Below are 17320 nucleotides of genomic sequence, written 5' to 3'. Positions count from 1 at the left end.
CTCATTTATCCCCTTCCAAACACAACCTCCATCTTCCCCCAAATTTAAGAGTAATAATTCTCGTGCTTTTATTTAGAGTTTACCTTTTGTGTTTAGTTTTGCCTGTTTTTGAACTTTGTATAAATGGAATTATGCTATATATATATTTTTTGTGACTTACTTTTTACCCTCAAAATTATGTTCATAAGATCCATCCATATTATGCGTATATTTGTAGTTCTTTGGTTTTCATGCTGTATGGTATTTTCTCGTATAGATATATTACTATTAATTCTTCCATTTTATGAGATGGGCATCTCAGTTGCTGGTAAGAACATTCTTAGGCATGTATCCTGGTGTACATCAGAACACATATGTCTAAGGTAGTATATACCTTGGACTGGAAGGTCATTTGTATGTATATCTTCAACTTTATTAGACGATACCAGTTTCCCAGAGAGGTTGCATTAATTTACATTCCCACCAGCAATGTATGAGAGTTCCAGTTCTTCTACACTCTCACTAAGAGTGGTATTGTCAGATATTTAAATTTTTGCCAAACTAATAGGTACATTCTGTTAGCTCACTGTAGTTTTAGTTTGCATTGACCCAATCTACGAATGAGATTGAGCACCTTTTCATATTTATTGGACATTTAGATTTCTCCTTTTGTAAAGTGTCTTTTCAAGCCTTTTGCCCATTTAGAAAAATTGGATCATCTGCATTTTCGTCACTGATTTATAGGAGTTTTTCATATAATTTGGAAACTAGTCCTTTATCAGTTATATATGTTGCAAATACCTTCTTCTACTCTGTGGCTTGTCTTTTCTCTCTTATAATGGTGTTTTCTGATGAAAAGAAGTTCTTAATTTTAATGTAATCAAATGTATCAAGTATTCTTTATGTTAATGCTTTTTCTGTAGAGTTTAAAAAACGCTTCCCGGGCCGGCCCCGTGGCTTAGTGGTTAAGTGCGCACGCTCCGCTGCTGGCGGCCCGGGTTCGGATCCTGGGCGCGCACTGACGCACTGCTTCTCTGGCCATGCTGAGGCCGCGTCCCACATACAGCAACTAGAAGGCTGTGCAACTATGACATACAACTATCTACTGGGGCTTTGGGGGAAAAAAATAAATAAATAAAAATTATAAAAAAAAAAAAAAAAAAAAGAAATGCTTCCCTATTCGAAATCTTAAAAATTTTCTCCTATATTCTATTGTAAAACCTTTATAGGTTTATCTTGCACATTTAGGTCTTTAACCCACCTGGAAATGACTTTTGAAAATGGCACAAGGTAGGGGTCGAATTTTCTTTTTTCTCCATATGGAAACCCAATTGTCCCACATCTTTTCCCACTGCTCCGATGTGACACCTTTGTCATAAATAAAGTGTCTGTATGTGAATGGGTACGTTGGATGACAAAATTCTAAAGCCAAACTCCTAACTGCCACATGATACTATCTTTTTTTGTGAAAGGAAATGTGGTGGACATAACGGGCTTCAGACTCCACCAGGCCAGAATCTCAACTCATAATCTCCACCTCCAAAAATGCTTACCAGCTGGGTGATGTTGGCATATGATTTTACCTCTGAGCCCATTCCTTTCTTGCATCGTTACTGGAAGGAATGGGCACACTTGGCGATACTACTCACTCTTATGTTCACCACATATTGCAAATGTAAGCACTTGCTCTGGTTGGAGGCTTGGGGCTTGGGTTCTGTAGTATTAATTTTCTATTGCTTTGTAACAAATTGCCACAAACTTAGTGGCCTAAGACAACATTCACTTATTATATCCCAGTTCTGTAGGTCAGAAATCTGGGTGGGCTCACCCAGGTTCTCTGCTCAGGGTCTAAAAGGCTGAAATCAATGTGTCTGCTGAGTTGAGCTCTTATCTGGAGGCTCTGGGGAAACATGCCTCCAAGTTCATTCAGGTTGTTGGCTGAACTCAGTTCCTTGCAGTTGCAGGACTGAGGTCCCTGTTTTCTGGCTGGCTGTCAGCCAGGGGTTGCTCTTAGTTCCTAGAGGCTGCTCCCAGGCCCTTTCCACCTGGCCTCCTCCACCTTCAAGTTAGCAAATCCTTCTCATGCTTTGAATCTTTCTGACTTCCTCTGGAGAAAATACTCTACTTTCAAAGAGCTCATGTGATGAGATTAGGCCTATGTGGATAATTTCTCCATTTTAAGGTCAACTGATTAGTAATTACATCTGCAGATCCCCTTCACCACATAACAACATAGTCTCGGCAGTAACACCAGAGGGCGAAGGTGATGGGGACAATTTCAGACTTCTGCCTACCACAGTAGTACTAGATATGTTACTTGGACTGCAGATTTCATGATGGTCCATCTCATAAGAATTCTTTGATATATGTCAGAAAGCGCAAAATACTTCATCAGCTTATTCCAAGTTCCCAAATGGGCTAGAGACGTTGACTACGACTTGCCTTCCTGGAACCTTGGCCCTGTGTCCTGCACAGACATATCCTTTTTTCTTGCAAACTCTTGATATTTAGATGCTATTTTTATCTGATATCTCTATAGTTTATTGTCTACCCCTCATTTCTGTCATATATGGAAATAACATCAATCAACAAATATTTTAAGTATACACTACATTCATAGCACTTATCCAAATCCAAGATCACACCTGGCAAGGTGTTGGGCCCATAGTAGGTATTTCTTAGATGTCTGTTGAATGAATGAGTGAATGATGAATGATAGGCTTTGCCTTTAAGTAGCATACTGTCTATTTTAGAAATAAGCCATATGCACACACAAAAATAAATAATAACATAAGAAATTATATAACTAGTTTTTAACAGGTAGTCAAGGAGACAGATCATTGTGTGTGTGTGTGTGTGTGTGTGTGTGTGTAAGGAAAGCTTTGTGGAAGAAGTAGAGCTAGCATGAGGCCTTGAGAAATAAGCATTATTTGGATGGGTGGGAGGATGACCCACAGTCAGATAGGGAGAACTGTGTGAGCAAAGGTGCATTTTGGAATGGGTGTAGCCATTCTTGGTGGAATCAAGATCTGAGTGGTGAGTTGTGGCCTCACAGAAACTTTGAATGTCAAATAAGGTAAAGAAATGTTTGACTCAATTATCTCAAGGAGCCAAAAGCTTATTAAAGTGAAGCACTTGGAACTCTCTGGAATAAAGGTGATATTAATGCATGATTTTCTTAATTCACTAGGAAAGTTTGCTTAAGAAAATTTTCAAAACTTCCTCTGATAAATACTACCTTGGGTAACAAACACACACATTGCAAGTCAAAATCAGAGTGCTTTATTCCGTATTCAGCCGACAAACAACAATCTGAAATAATGTTGATTTTTAGTTTGCAGCCATTGGAGTCGCTAGAGTTCTTTCCCATTGCACTTTGGAATTAAATGTCCCTGCAGCTTCCTTTCTTTCCCCCAAATCAAGAACTATGGCTACTATGCAGAAACGGCTATGATCTAGGAAAGTAATTGGTCAGCAAATCATAGAACAGGATGTCTCGTGACAGCATCAGGTACACCTGGGGGAATGGTGGGCAAAACACACATATCATGCTAACAATGAAAAGACAGCTCTAAGCAAAAGCCTAGCAAAGGCAAAAATATTGGGAACACAATAGTCTCACCAGGAGTAAGTGTTTTATAGGAAGACACAGCAATGTGAAGGGGCGGTGTGGCCGATGACATACAGGCTGCAATCTAATGACCAGAGCTCTGCGTGGGAATCCCACTTTGGGAATGGCCTGCAGTTTCCTGGGACACTCTCTGTGTGTCTTTGTCCTTCAGGTTCTGCCTGCATGACAGAAGCCTCGCTATGGCCACTGTCGTCAGGGTAAAGGACGCTTCTCCTCCAGATACTATATTCTACCAATCTGAGGGAGCTCAAGGTTTATGGGATTGTGAAAGGAAAGTCTTAGTGAAGGATCGAGGGGAAGAAGCCATAAAATGAGATATCTGACTGGGCCAAATGCTTAATGGGCGTCTGCCAGTTTCCAAACTTGCCTGGAGGAATATGGCATTTCTGAGGGAGGAAACATGCACACTGAGCCCTGAGGTCAATTCTTCAACATTAAGAATTCTTCAACATTTTGTCCTATTCTCAACTTACTCTTCCTCTGGGGCACTTCAAATAAAGACCCTAACCTTGATGGCCTGTCTCTCCTCTCTCTGTTCCCCAGTAGGTCAGCAAGTAGGTGGTGGGGTCTCTGGCAGAGCAATGTGCACAGAACAGTTGAGGGACTCCCCAAGAGATGCTTTGGCATAAATCAGTATCTGAGAGGCACGTGACCTAGGCATCTCACTTTAGTTGTGTTTCCTGAAGATGGACACTTTGTTTGCACTGTCTGGTGCCACTCAGGCTGGTTATGGGCAGCCCTCAGGCTCCAGGAGCTGCTTTGCGAGGCTCACGCAGAATCCACCGCATGACTGAAGGTATGCTGGGCACGCCTCTGATTCCTGGACGATGCACACAGGTACACAAAAAACGCCAGACACAGCAAGGTCACTACTGAGAAGAAGGAGACAGTGCACAGAAAGGCAGATGGCTTCACGGGCAGGCGGATCAGGGGGCTTTCGGCTGGGATGTGGTTGGTCAGGCTGAGCATGTAGCCGAGAGACCAGGCTATGCTGCTATTCCCTACCTGTGGAGGAGAGGAGATGGCTCAGTTCCCAGTGCAGGGCTCGAGGCGGGAATTACACACCTGGGGCACACTACTGTCACCCTCATGGAACACCCACAGGAAACTGTGGCCTAAGGAGGTAAAAAGACTTGGCCATATTCAGACACTGCAGAGACTGGGCTAGAACCCAGGTCACCATGACCACAAAGGCTCAAGGCCCTACCTCTGGCATTGCAGAGAAAACAGAAGAACCAATCCTCACAACCTTGTCATAACCAAGCGTGAAGGGGGCACAGTTAACAACAGTGACAGTTTTTCTGTTGTCGGGTACACAAGTGTCCATGGCTAAAGAAAGAGGGTTTATTGAACCCAGGACTAGTTTCTTAGAACAGGGGGTCAGTCTAAATGGGAAACAGATTTTGTCAATTTCTTCTGGTAGTTCCCTCAATTTTTGTTTATATGTTTTTAGGCTGTTTTATTAGACATATAAATGTTTTGAATTTGCAATATTCATAATGAACTTTTTATCATTATGTCGGAATCCTCTCTATCTCAAATGATGCTCTTATCTCAAAGACTATTTTGTCAGATATTAAATAGCTACACCAGTTTTCTTTTGGGTAGTGTTTGTTTGATACTTAAAAAAATTTTTTTAACTTTCTATCTTTCCAGGTCCTGAGGCATAAAGCCTAAGTGTTTCTCTTACAAACAACATATACTTGATTTTTAAAAGTCCAATCTGACAATGTCTGTCTTTTAACTGGTAGGTTTAGTCCATTTATGATTATTACGATTATTGATATATTTGAACTTCTCTCTAATATCTTAGTTTTAAATTTTCCACTGGTGCTATTTTCCTATATTTATTTTTTTCCGTTCTTGCCTTAAAAATGATACAGATATACATTCCTCTTTACAAGATGAGCATTTTAGGCCATTTTCATGTCCCTGTATCCTATGACCCCCTACCCCGCCCCCATCACATTGGATATTAGCTGTACTTGAATGCTGGCTTGTTACAAATGGATTCTTCTCCTTTACTTTTCTTTGGTGTTAGTTTTATTTTTTTAACCTAAATTTTAAGCTACAACATCATTTATTCTTACTTCCTCTATTTTTATAACATCTCCTGGATTTATTTTTCTTCTTATTTAATTACTTCCTCCAAAAGTATTTTCAACGTAAGTCTTTGTGCGGCCAATCTTCTGAAGTCTTTTTATGCCCTCACATTTTGGATACTAATTTGGCTGGATACAAAACCCTTTACGAATAAAGGAAAGGAACTTCAAGCCTAGAATTCTGTATCCATCCAAATTGGTATTCAAGGGAAAGTCATTCTCCGTTTTCATAATGTACTTTCCTGGTAATTAGATTCACTAGAAGCAAAGCTTAGAGAGCACATGCTACCAACAGGCCTTATACGTCTCCAGACATCCTTAGTTTTTGTAGATGACTCAATTTTATTTATGTAAAAGTAGACAGGCACAGGCCTAATGCTGGATATTGATTGGTTTAATCTAATTATTGTTGAAGCTAATACTGAACAGACCAACTCCAGACATACTTCAGGCTTTCTATCAGTCATTCCTGACATGAGAAAACCCTCCCAGAACCTGGGGAACACGGTGCTGGATGAACATATTAGCAAAGCTGAGTCTTGCCTGGAAACAAGGTCCAGAGAGTGACTGAGACCAGCTGTGATTCCAGCTTCAGACCATTCTGGACACTTGAGAGGAAATACAGTGACCTCAATTGCATCCCAAGAGAAAATTCTTACTTAGTGCTGCTGTAAATTCCTCATGCTCTATCTTATTCTGGCATCTGTGTAAAATCTGTGAGCAATTAGTTACTATCTTCATAAAAAAAGTTATTGTTATATTTGAAGCTTCTTTTCAGGATGAAAAGTCTCAACTCTTTAACATAATTATTTATTCACTCAAGCCAAGCATCTTCCGGGTTCTGGCCCCTGTGCTGAATGCTAGGAATACAAGGATGATAAAACAAGTCCTGCCCTCGCAGAACTCAGAGTCCACAGGTTCTTGGCTTCCAATCCTTTACCATGTGGAAGGGTGTCCAGTGAACACCTCCTCTGAATTCTCCATCATCTCTTCTGGGAAGCTCACAAGTGATCACAGTCCCATCGGCTTCTGTTCAGCAAGCTGAAATCACCAATACCCTTTTATCTTCTACATTCTCTCACTCACATGCACACAAACCACTACTTTGAGAGGAAGAAGAGAAAACAATTTGTGCTTTGACTTACTTCTTTTTTAAAATGTATTTGGGGCCAAGTCTCCTCGGTGAATTTGTATCCATTTACCAGCAAGTGATAGATATAGTGGGCTGAGAAGCAGTAGGAGCGGGCGTACACCTCATCAAACCTGGGCAGCAGCAACGGGAGCTGAGGATGAGGTTCAAAACAGGTAAGAGGGAGGTCGGGCAGGCATGCTTTAAAATGCACATTTCAGAACACCTTAGGTCAACAGTCATATTTTAAAGAATCTTATCCCCAGAATTTCATAATAAAATTACTATAAAATAATACAATTATATAATAATGAAAATATCCCTATACAATATCACGGAAGAACAATCTCTGAGTTTACAGAGTGCTTATTAAGTGCCAAACACTGTTCCAACCATTCTAGCCTGTGGTTAGAACCTTAATCACAACGTGGGTGTGAGGTAGGTTCCCCTATGAGTCCCTTTTAAGGATGTAGTGACAGCAGGACAGCATAAGGGCCACATTCAGGCCATTCACACACATGCACACAAATGGAATACAGTCCTCTCTACTGTTTTGTGCTGATATTGATCCTTTCTCTTTAAATACTGACCTGATTCCAACTCTGTGAGCAGAAATTCCAGGTGCTTGAGTTGAAGGAGTTCAGGGAAAAGCTACCTGAAAGATTCATAGCACTGGCTGTGTAGTAGAATCCTGCAAAAGCCTGTAAGGAAGTAGTACAGAAGGAAATTAGTTCTCGGAATGGGAATAAGAAAGTGGGAAACAGGTCAGCAGAAGAGAAACAGAAAGGTGAGAAATAAATATTCAATGGGGAAGAAAGGAATCTTTCAGTGGATTTTGCTCTTACCACAAATGACCCTTTAACTTTTGGCTGATAAACCCCAACAAAGGAACAGTCTTCTTGGTCATGGCAAGCGCTGAAGTTAAATAGGGAAGCCACCTTTTCCCTACACAGGGATGGGTCCCCGGTTCCTTCAAAAGTGATGATGGCACTGGGCTCGTAACTTCCAGGCCTCAGGCCTTCTGTGCACAAGCTGTCAAATATGCGGTCCCCAGTGAAGTTGGTGATGTAATTCCGAGGGTAACAGGGGTTGGTGAGACTGGTTTTGGTGGTAGAATTCTGTAGGTACAAGAGTGAGGCGTTAGAAATCACTCTTTTATGGAGGACCAAGTCCTTCCCTTTTGCAAATTCTCACTATCGCTACCCTCCAATGCCAAAAGAGAAATGGAAAAAATGCCATTCTGTGTCAGTGTGTACTTGAAGGCAACTCCCAGGTTGTTTGGATAACTCAAGTGGGGGTGGGGGGACAGTTACCCTGCACCTACATGGGTAACTGTCCCCCCACCCCCACCCCCATCAAATCAATGCTAGGTTGTTGGTCACGTCATCTGCTCCAGCCCTTAAGAAAGCCCTGTGAAGCAGGTTTTATGAGTTCTACTTTGATGAGAAAACAAGATCTGTTTTGATTAACTGACCATTTTGAATACGATGTTATCTCTTCACCTAATCAAATAATCCAAAAAGTTCAAAGATATATATTATGAAAATTAAGTGTCCCTCTCACCCACTTCCAACCACCAGCTCCCCTCCCTGGAAGTAACCATTGCCAGTTTTTGTATATTCTACCAGAGATTTTGTGTATACTTCTTGCATGCATAAGCAAATATATTTTCTTTTTCTCTCTCTTCCTTTCTTTTTCAAAACCATAAATGGTAGTATTCTATACACACTGTTTTCTTATTTAAAAATATATCTTTGAGATCTTTTCATTCATTGTACATGTAGAGGGGCCTCTTCTCCTTAGCAGCTGCATAGCACTCCACTGTACAAATAAACTATAATTTATTTAAGAAATTCCCTCTAGATGAAAATTTAGGTGGTTTCCAATGATTTTGACCTGACAAAACAATGCTGCAATACATACTCTTGTTGCATGTAAGTCTTTGATCCTTTCGTAATTTATTTCGTATAAAGACTGTGGTAGGGACCTACAATTGTATCCCCTACAGTAAATTCTTGACTCAGACAACATTTAGCCCAACTCATTCATTTCACGATGAGGAAGTGAGGTACACAGCAAAATAATGTAGTCATTTAACAAAAGTGAGTGACAGGATTCTGCACAGAATCCCACAGAAATCCAACCCCCATCCAATATAACTCACAAGAGCATCCTCCACAAAGACCTTCATGTAACTCTGTGGAGGCAGCAAACAGGTCCCTTTCTGCCTCAATAGTGTGAAAAAAAATCTATTATTTTCAAAAATTATTGTGTCTAATTTGTAACATATCACTCCAAAGTCACCCTATGGCTGAAATATTGGTTGAAAGAAAAAAAATCAAATCAACCAACTGGTTTTTAGTTTCCCCCTCCAAATCTGACTTCAGTGTTTTAAATAACTAAAATAAAATAAGTTCTGGCTTGGCCTGGGGAAGAAGCAAAACAATATAAATTATTTCTGGCTTGGAACATAGAAGAAGCTCAGCAAAGATTATTTCTATTCTCTTTCTGGAGTTTGAATTGTTTGTTATGGCATTCTGTAAAGATAATTTGACAATGTGCCAAGTGGCTCAGGCCCTTAACATTCAATATATCTTCCCTGAACTTAGTGTTTGCAGGACACTTGCATGAAAGGGTCAACCAGTGGGCTTGAGAGAAAAAAGTCCACCAGAAAACTAGAACACAATCTGATCTTAGAGTAACACCTGTTATAAATGGAAATAATAGTGATCAAAACTATCCTCAATAGTGATTGAAACCATGAAGAAAACACACAAGGAGGAGCCAGCCCCGTGGCCTAGCGGTTAATTGCGCGCACTCGGCTGCTGGCGACCCCGGGTTCGGATCCCGAGTGTGTACCGATGCACCGCTTGTCAGGCTGTGCTGTGGGAGCATCCCATATAAAGTGGAGGAAGATGGGCACAGATGTTAGCCCAGGGCCAGTCTTCCTCAGCAAAATGAGGAGGATTGGCACTGGATGTTAGCTCAGGGCTGATCTTCCTCACACACAAAAAAAAAAACCAAACAAACACCCACACAAGGAAACTACATTTAAAAGAAAGGTACAGGACCAGTGATGAAAACTATAAGTTCTATTGAAGGATACAAACCAAGAACTAAATAAACAGAAGGACATTTTATAATTCTGGATAGAAATTCTTATTATTAATAAGGCAATTTTTACCAAATTAGTATATGAATCAATGCAATTGCAATCATGATCTTAATAAAAATTTTTCCTTTTGTTACTACTTAAAATGATTTTGAAGTTCAGAATAAATGTCTGAGAGTAGAAAAGCAAACTATTGCAACTAGAACAACATGATACTGGCTCAAGAATAGACAAATGGATGAACAGAAAAGAACAGAAAATCCAGAAATACATCCTCATCATCCAAATACTTATTATTGGACTGTCTTGGAATCCTTGAAATTCTGACTGCAAAAAGTCCCACATTGTTGGTGGGAATCTTAATGGCTTTAATTTTGTTGGAAGATTGCCTATTTATCCATTTAAGTGAAAAATATACCTACCCTTTGACCCTATCCTACAGAAGTATAATCACTAGTTCATGAGGTTGTATGTACAAGAAGGTTTATTATATTATTGTCATAGCAGTAAAACAGGACATAGCCTGGTGTCCATCAGGAGAGGAATGGTTGATAAATTTTGGAATATTAAATAGTAAAGAAAATAAGTTATACATTGACCCAGAAAGCATAGAACAACAACATATCAAGCTATGATCAGTGAGGACACTCAGTGAAAAGGATTGGAGGGAGCTTCTTTTATTTCTACTTTAACATCTTTTTGTACAGTTTGACATTTTTACAATAAAAATGTACTTTCTTTTATAATAAAATGACCAATATAATTTTTCTCTTTAAATAATGGTACTTGGAATATTATGCACTGATAAAAATTATAATTTCAAAGGATGTTTAACAACCCAGGAAATTGCTCATGATATATTGTTAGGTGAAACAAAAAGCTGAAAAACTATATATACCATATGAAGCCAAATTTGTAAATACATATATTCAAGCACAAAAAAAAAAAAAAAAACTGGAAGAAAATACAATATGTTGATGGTGGTTAATTCTGTTTTTTAAAAAATTATTTATATTTTTTTGTCTGCATTTTCTAAATTTTTTTCACTGAACATGTATTACTTTAAAAACAGAAGAAAAAAGATCTAACTTAAAGAGGGAAAGAAAGAAAGAAAGTGAATGCATGTCTCTAATGTTCAACATGCTGTCAGAGTGAGACTTGAGCCCTGGGGCGACTGGAGATTTGTTAATAAGAAAATAATTTGCAAACTACATATCCAGATATTATTCTCACCACACTACTAGCCCCTTGATATTACAGAGGAGGAAATGAGACCCAGACTGGTGGAATTTACTCAGGCAGTGTTCAAGATGCAATAATCTGCATGAGCCTTCTAAGTCGGCACTTCGCAACATGTATTTTGGCACACGCAAGTATCGGTCAGGCAGGTCCAGACATGAGTTTGCGGGTGATCCTCATGACATCTGGATCCTTCTGCTCACCTGAGTCAGAAGGCTTAGAAGGCAGAGCCACCGTCTCAGGCATTGAGAGGTTACCAGGCAAGTTGGAGAGATGCCCCTGTCCCTGTGAGCTGACCGTCCAAAGTGAGAGGCTGGGGTTTCCCACCTCTGTCGCCAGTCCTGTGCTCACACCTTGAGACCTGCGTTCTCAAACCCAAATGAGACCTCAGACAGGAGGAGTATTCACTTCTCTATTGTAGACTGTTGCATACATAGATAATCATTCTTTAATAAACATTGTAGGAGTTTTATTACCTCAAGGCCAGCCAAATTTAAGAGGTTAGCTTCTCTGAACTCCACTCACCCTAGGAAAAGGATGATTTCATCTGTCCCCTTTCTCCTGTGTGAAGTTCAGAGGAGCCCCCACCCTCCACCCCTGCCAGGGCCAGAGGTGGAGGGAAGGGCATTAAGCATTGCTGGAAATAAAAGGAGATGCAGGAAAGAGAATTTTCCAGAGCTTCTCTCCTGGAAAAAAGCATGTTGGATGAAATACTTTAATGAGTGAGTGGGGAGGAGTGGTGGTTATGGAGACCTTGCTAGGGAGGGTTGATTGATTTCCCTGTGGGAACTGAGTTTGGCTGAGTCGGGGGTGTATGAGAGTCTGGGGTGGGCGCTGAGTCTCTTGAGGCATGGTAGAGTAGCTGAGCGTTGCCTGTAGGATTCCCCCTCTCTGTCCTTCCCAGGCAGTGCTCAGCCTCTCCTGATAATACATACCATATGCATGTGTACTGGGGCTCCAGCTTTTACCGTGAGGCTGAAAGAGAAGTTTTGGGGAGTGAGCCAGAACTAGAGGGCAAATTCTCACAACCCACCTTGCATGTGTGTCACGTGCTGTCAAGTCAGCTCTGACTCCAGGCGACCCTATGAATGAGTGATGTGCTCAATGTCCTGTCCTCAACAGCCCTACTCAGCTCCTGTAGACGCATGCCTATGGCTTCCTTTATGGAGTCCATCCATCTCATATTTGGTCTTTCTCTTTTCCTGCTGCCTTCTACTTTTCCCAGCCTTATTGTCTATTCCAAAGGATCCTGCCTTCTCATGATGTGCCCAAAGTAGGACTGCCTGTTTTATCATTTTTGCCTCCAGCAATAGTTCAGGCTTAATTTGCTCTAGGACCCACTTGTTCGTCATTCTGGCAGTTCAGGGTATCCATAGACCTCTCCTACACCTAACCATATTTCAAAGGAATCCATTTTATCCCTGTCAGCCTTCTTCCCTGTCCGGCTTTCGCACCCGTATGTAGTAATTGGGAATACGAGGGTGTGGATGATCTTGGCCTTCGTCTCTAATGACACTTCCTGACACTTGGTGCTCTTTCCTAATTCTTTGATTACTGCTCTTCCGAGTCTCAGTCTTCGCTTGATTTCCTGGCTGCAGTTTCCATTTAAATTGATGACTGGGGCCGGCCCCGTGGCTTAGTGGTTAAGTGTGCGCACTCCGCTACTGGCGGCCCGGGTTCGGATCCCGGGTGCGCACCGACGCACCGCTTCTCTGGCCATGCTGAGGCCACGTCCCACGTACAGCAACTAGAAGGACGTGCAGCTATGACATACAACTATCTACTGGGGCTTTGTGGGAAAAAAGGAGGAGGATTGGCAATAGATGTTAGCTGAGAGCCGGTCTTCCTCAGCAAAAAGAGGAGGATTAGCATGGATGTTAGCTCAGGGCTGATCTTCCTCACAAAAAAAAAAAAGGCATAAATTGATGACTGAACCAAAGTAAACAAAATCTTCAAGAATTTCAACGTCTTCATTTTCTGCGTTAAAGTTGTGTGGTTCTTCCATGGTCATGAGTTTTGTCTTCTTGACGTTCAAGTGCTGTCCTGCTTGGGCATATTCTTCTTTCACTTTTGTCGGAAGTTGTTTCAGGTCATTGCTGCTTTTGCCTGTAAGATGGTGTCATCTGCATATCTTAGACTGTGGATATTTCTTCCACTGATTTTCATCCTCCTTCGTCTGAGTCTAGCCCAGTTTCTGTATATGTTCTGTGTACAGATTAAACAGATAGGGAGATAAATTGCACCCTTGTCTGACACCTTTGCTTACAGAAAACCATTCTGTCTCTCCATATTCTGTCCTGCCAGTGGCTTCTTGTCCACCATACAGGTTACACATCAGGACAATCAAGTGCTGAGGCACACCCATTTCTTTTAGAGCAGCCCAGAGCTTTTCATGATCCATGCAAACGAAGGCTTTACTGTAGTCTATAAAACATAGACTAACCTTCTTCTGAAATTCCTTGGAGCACTCCAGTAACCAACAAACAAATGATCTTGTGTGTCTCTCCCTTTTCAAAATCCAGTGTACACAGCAGGCATTTCTTGCTCCATGTAAGGTAAAAGCCTGTGTTGCAGCACCTTGAGCATCACTTTACTTGCATGGGAAATTCGAGCAATGGTCCTATAGTTCCTGCACTCCTTTCTTGGGGATTCGGATGTATATTGAGCACTTCCAGTTTATAGACCATTGTTTTGTTTTCCATATTTGTTGGCATATTCTTGTTAGGATTTGGACAGATTCAGTCTCCGTGGCTTGAAATAATTCTGTCAATATCCCATATACCTCTGGTGACTTATTTCTTCCCAGTACTTTCAGGGCAGCTTTCACTTCACTTTCTAGAAGCACCGGCTCAGTAATTACTACTTGGTACATGCAGGGGTCTGAAGGTGTGAGTTTTGCTGATGATACTTTTGTGAGCCAGTCCAATTTTTCTGCAGGCTAGTGGTGGGGGAATAATGCTGCCTTTCTCAATTACCAAAGTAGGTTGAAGGGGTTGGGGTTAACCTACTGATGCTGTGTCCACTATGTTCATTGGTTGACCCAGCCCTTGTCCCCTGCCCCTGGGTCCCATCAGAAGCTACAATCTGTGGCCTCTGGTTGGCTTCATGTCCCTCTAGGTGGTCAAGTCCCCTTCCCTTCCTCTTCCCTTCATCTTCATCTTCCTTTCTCAACCATAGCTGAGACTAATGTCTCCTGAGTCCCAGAGTTTGGGGTCTGGGGTCTGTCTCACGCACGGAGCTAGTGCTCACTGAAACACACTTCACTAATGTCAAGTTTATATTGGTGACAGCCTTCCAGCTGATGCCTGAAGTAGCCATCTGTGCCGGAACAGTTACCATATGAATTACTGACTGATGTGAGAATTCGGCTGCTCTAAAATCCCACCATATAAAAGGCTTCAAACCTGCCTAATACAGGCCCATCTAAATGGAGGCAGAGTCTGGGGAGGGCTCTGCCCTCTCCCCTGACAGCAAGCATTTCTCTTGTGACCACTTTTATTATTTTGTTTGCACTCAGGGGAGTCTCAAAATTCTCAGGCTTATTTAGCTACTGGTTTAAAACAGTTTATGTCCACAAAGGGAGCCCAGGTCTTGAATCATTTATAAAACACCTGGAGCTCTGGAATTTCCCTGGACTTCTGACTCAAATACACTGGAAGCGGTCAATACAACAGAGAGAGACAGGCAGACAGACAGGCAGACAGGCGGACAGCTCTTGGCCCCTGCAAAATGCTGTTGTTTTCATCCACCTTCTAACTGGAAAGGACGGACCCCAGAAGGCAAGGCACCCTCCCCTCAGCTAAGATACCCAAGGGATCACCTGCTGCCCCGGCTCAGGTACCTGAAGGAGGGTGGCCAGAAATCTCTTCTCAGCCTCGTTCCGGCCGTAGCACTGGAAGCTGTGTGTGTAGAGCGTGTACACATAGCCGTACAGGGACACCTTCATGATGTCACTGGTGTTCAGCCCCACCTTCTCTCCAGTGGCAAAGGATATTTGGGTGGAGGCACCACCTAAATCCAGGGCACCTGTCGTTTCCACTCCATTCGGATGCACCCACATATGCCACAGGTTCTTCTGCAGAGTGGGAAAAGGAAGCAAGAAAGAAGGCCAAAGGCACTGTCTCTGTTTACCCAGGGTTCTCCACCTTGGACCCAAGACCCATCTCTTATTGCTAAGAAGTATGACAGGGGGAGCATTCAGGACCAAATCTCTCCTTTATTTTGGGGGTAGTGAACTCAAATGCTTACAGAGGCTGGATAGGTAACATAAATGTGTGAAGTAGATTAGGCGTACATAATAGGGAATGGTGAGGACTGTGGCAAACCGGAGAGTGCATGAGCTATACTCTGTTTCAGCTGGTTGCTGCCATGTAAGAATGTGAGTCCACTGTGACCAGCTCTTCCAACTTTTGAAGGCTGAGGGGGTCAGGAGAAGCTAGAAATGTGGACTTCTATGTGAAATTTCCAAAACACTAACAGTTTGTAATTAATCAAAATTTTTAAATATATTTGAGGGGGAACAAATAAGGTCTCGGGCTGGATATGGTGTAGTGGGTGTCCTCAAGTTATGCCCTCTGTAACATGGTGACTGTGTCTTGGAGTTAGCTTTCCTCTGCACCAAAGGAGTAGGGGATGTGGGGAATGGACTATAAGGAGACTTGGGGACATAGAATGAGTTGGGAAGCAGACTGCCTGAGGGCTCTGTAAATTCCAGATGGCTATGGAACTTCTTTGAAGGGTCACTCTCCAGCTGCCCTTCAAAAGACCCATAGCCCAGTGTTAGATTTAGATCCCCCCACCTCCAATTTCTTATTAGCTAGTAGAGTGATGATATTCCCTCTCCCTCATGCATTTGGTGCTGTTTATGATCCAAGGTTTTGCCCCAGCTACCCAAATCTTTTCTTAGCTATTATCTCATAGGTGTTTCCCTAATATGTTACACAATAGGAATGACACAGGACAGATGCCCCTGTCGGCATGCACCTCTACTTAAGCTGCCACCCACAGGGGACAGGACAAACAGCAAGATTAAAACCCATGCATTTGTTTTCACACACCTCCAGGAAATTTCCCATTAAATAGTTGGCTGTAATCCATCCATATATCCCTTCCTCTTGCCCAGAAATGATTTGAGCATCCCTAAAGTCAAAGGGCTGGGACTTGAAGTAGTGTTGGATGCTTGCAAGGACTTCATTAGCTGCTGTTTCATTTTGCAACCTGTGCAAGGCACAGAACACAAAAGGCTGAGTGCCCAGACAACACAGTCTTAAAATAATCTCACTCAGGTGAAAATGTAAACTTCCCCACCCCCCTGCTGGCAGGGACGATTTTCCAGATGTGTGCAATACATGGCAACCTCTTTTGCAGGTTGAAGCCTCCGAGGCAACCGTGAAGGCAGGATGCACTTGTTTCCTGTCAAACTGCCAAGCAGGAAAACAGCCTCCAGTAAAAATACCACTTGTTCTGTCCCTGCCTATCGGTTCCTGTCCCACTCTCTAGCAACCAGCTAATCAAAAGAGCCTCCTGCTTAACCACCATTGCTCTGTCTAAGATCAGCAGAGGAAAGGAGATTGGTGAAGGCATGGGAGTGGTATAAGTAATCCCTTGGGGGTACCTCATCAGCCCAGAAGGAAGGGGCTCTTAGGAGGAAGGTGGGAAGGAAGAAGGTTGAGTTTTCAGCTATGTCTGCTTTGATCTTTGGGAAAGCTCCATCATGAGGGGATGATGGCCCTCATGGCCGTCACTGGATTGAAATCCATCAGTGTGCTAACCCATGGAGCAGTAGCAACATGGCATTATAATATCACTCATGACATAGCATTATTATGCCATTCATCTCCTGCCATTTTACCCTACAGAAGAAAGCTCCTTAGGGAGATTAGTTTCCCTTTTATCAGCGGGTTAAGAAAGCCAGGGGCACATGGCTTAAGAGCAAAGCTACAAGCAGAAGTCCACTCCAATTCAGTAGCAAAATATCACTGCTTGGAAAATAAATCCAAGTTTTCCCAGTTTTATCAGTTCCCATCTCAGCTGATTCTCATTTTTTTTTATATTTGACTTTTCTAGCAATTAAAATGTCAGCTAGTTCCTCAGAAGAAATGGATCACCATCAGAAACAGTTTTACAAG

The 17320-nt window shown here is 42.1% G+C and overlaps 1 protein-coding gene across 4 annotated transcripts in view; it reads right to left on the bottom strand.

Moving 5' to 3' along the window:
• The window catches only part of ENTPD3 (ectonucleoside triphosphate diphosphohydrolase 3), a 41445-nt gene that overhangs the window by 1046 nt on the left and 23079 nt on the right, over window positions 1-17320 (bottom strand). For 2 of the 4 annotated variants that reach the window (XM_087430766.1, XM_087430767.1), the window contains exons 6-11: window positions 16250-16409; window positions 15034-15267; window positions 7687-7959; window positions 7432-7542; window positions 6858-6995; window positions 3239-4615 (exon numbers count right to left, since the gene is read on the bottom strand). In XM_087430766.1, coding sequence (XP_087286892.1) covers window positions 4379-4615; window positions 6858-6995; window positions 7432-7542; window positions 7687-7959; window positions 15034-15267; window positions 16250-16409 — 1153 coding nt within the window. In that variant the 3' untranslated portion in view covers window positions 3239-4378. Of the gene's footprint in view, window positions 1-3238; window positions 4616-4732; window positions 6754-6857; window positions 6996-7431; window positions 7543-7686; window positions 7960-15033; window positions 15268-16249; window positions 16410-17320 lie in introns of those variants that run through there. The other 2 variants (XM_087430769.1, XM_087430768.1) reach the window with 2 other exon arrangements.

Source organism: Ceratotherium simum, chromosome 5 (genome assembly GCF_057802395.1).
Source record: "Ceratotherium simum simum isolate JZ-2026a chromosome 5, ASM5780239v1, whole genome shotgun sequence".
In the NCBI taxonomy this organism is placed as follows: domain Eukaryota; kingdom Metazoa; phylum Chordata; class Mammalia; order Perissodactyla; family Rhinocerotidae; genus Ceratotherium; species Ceratotherium simum.
The sequence above is the reverse complement of the archived record's forward strand: the minus strand, read 5'-3'. Positions and strand labels throughout refer to the sequence as shown.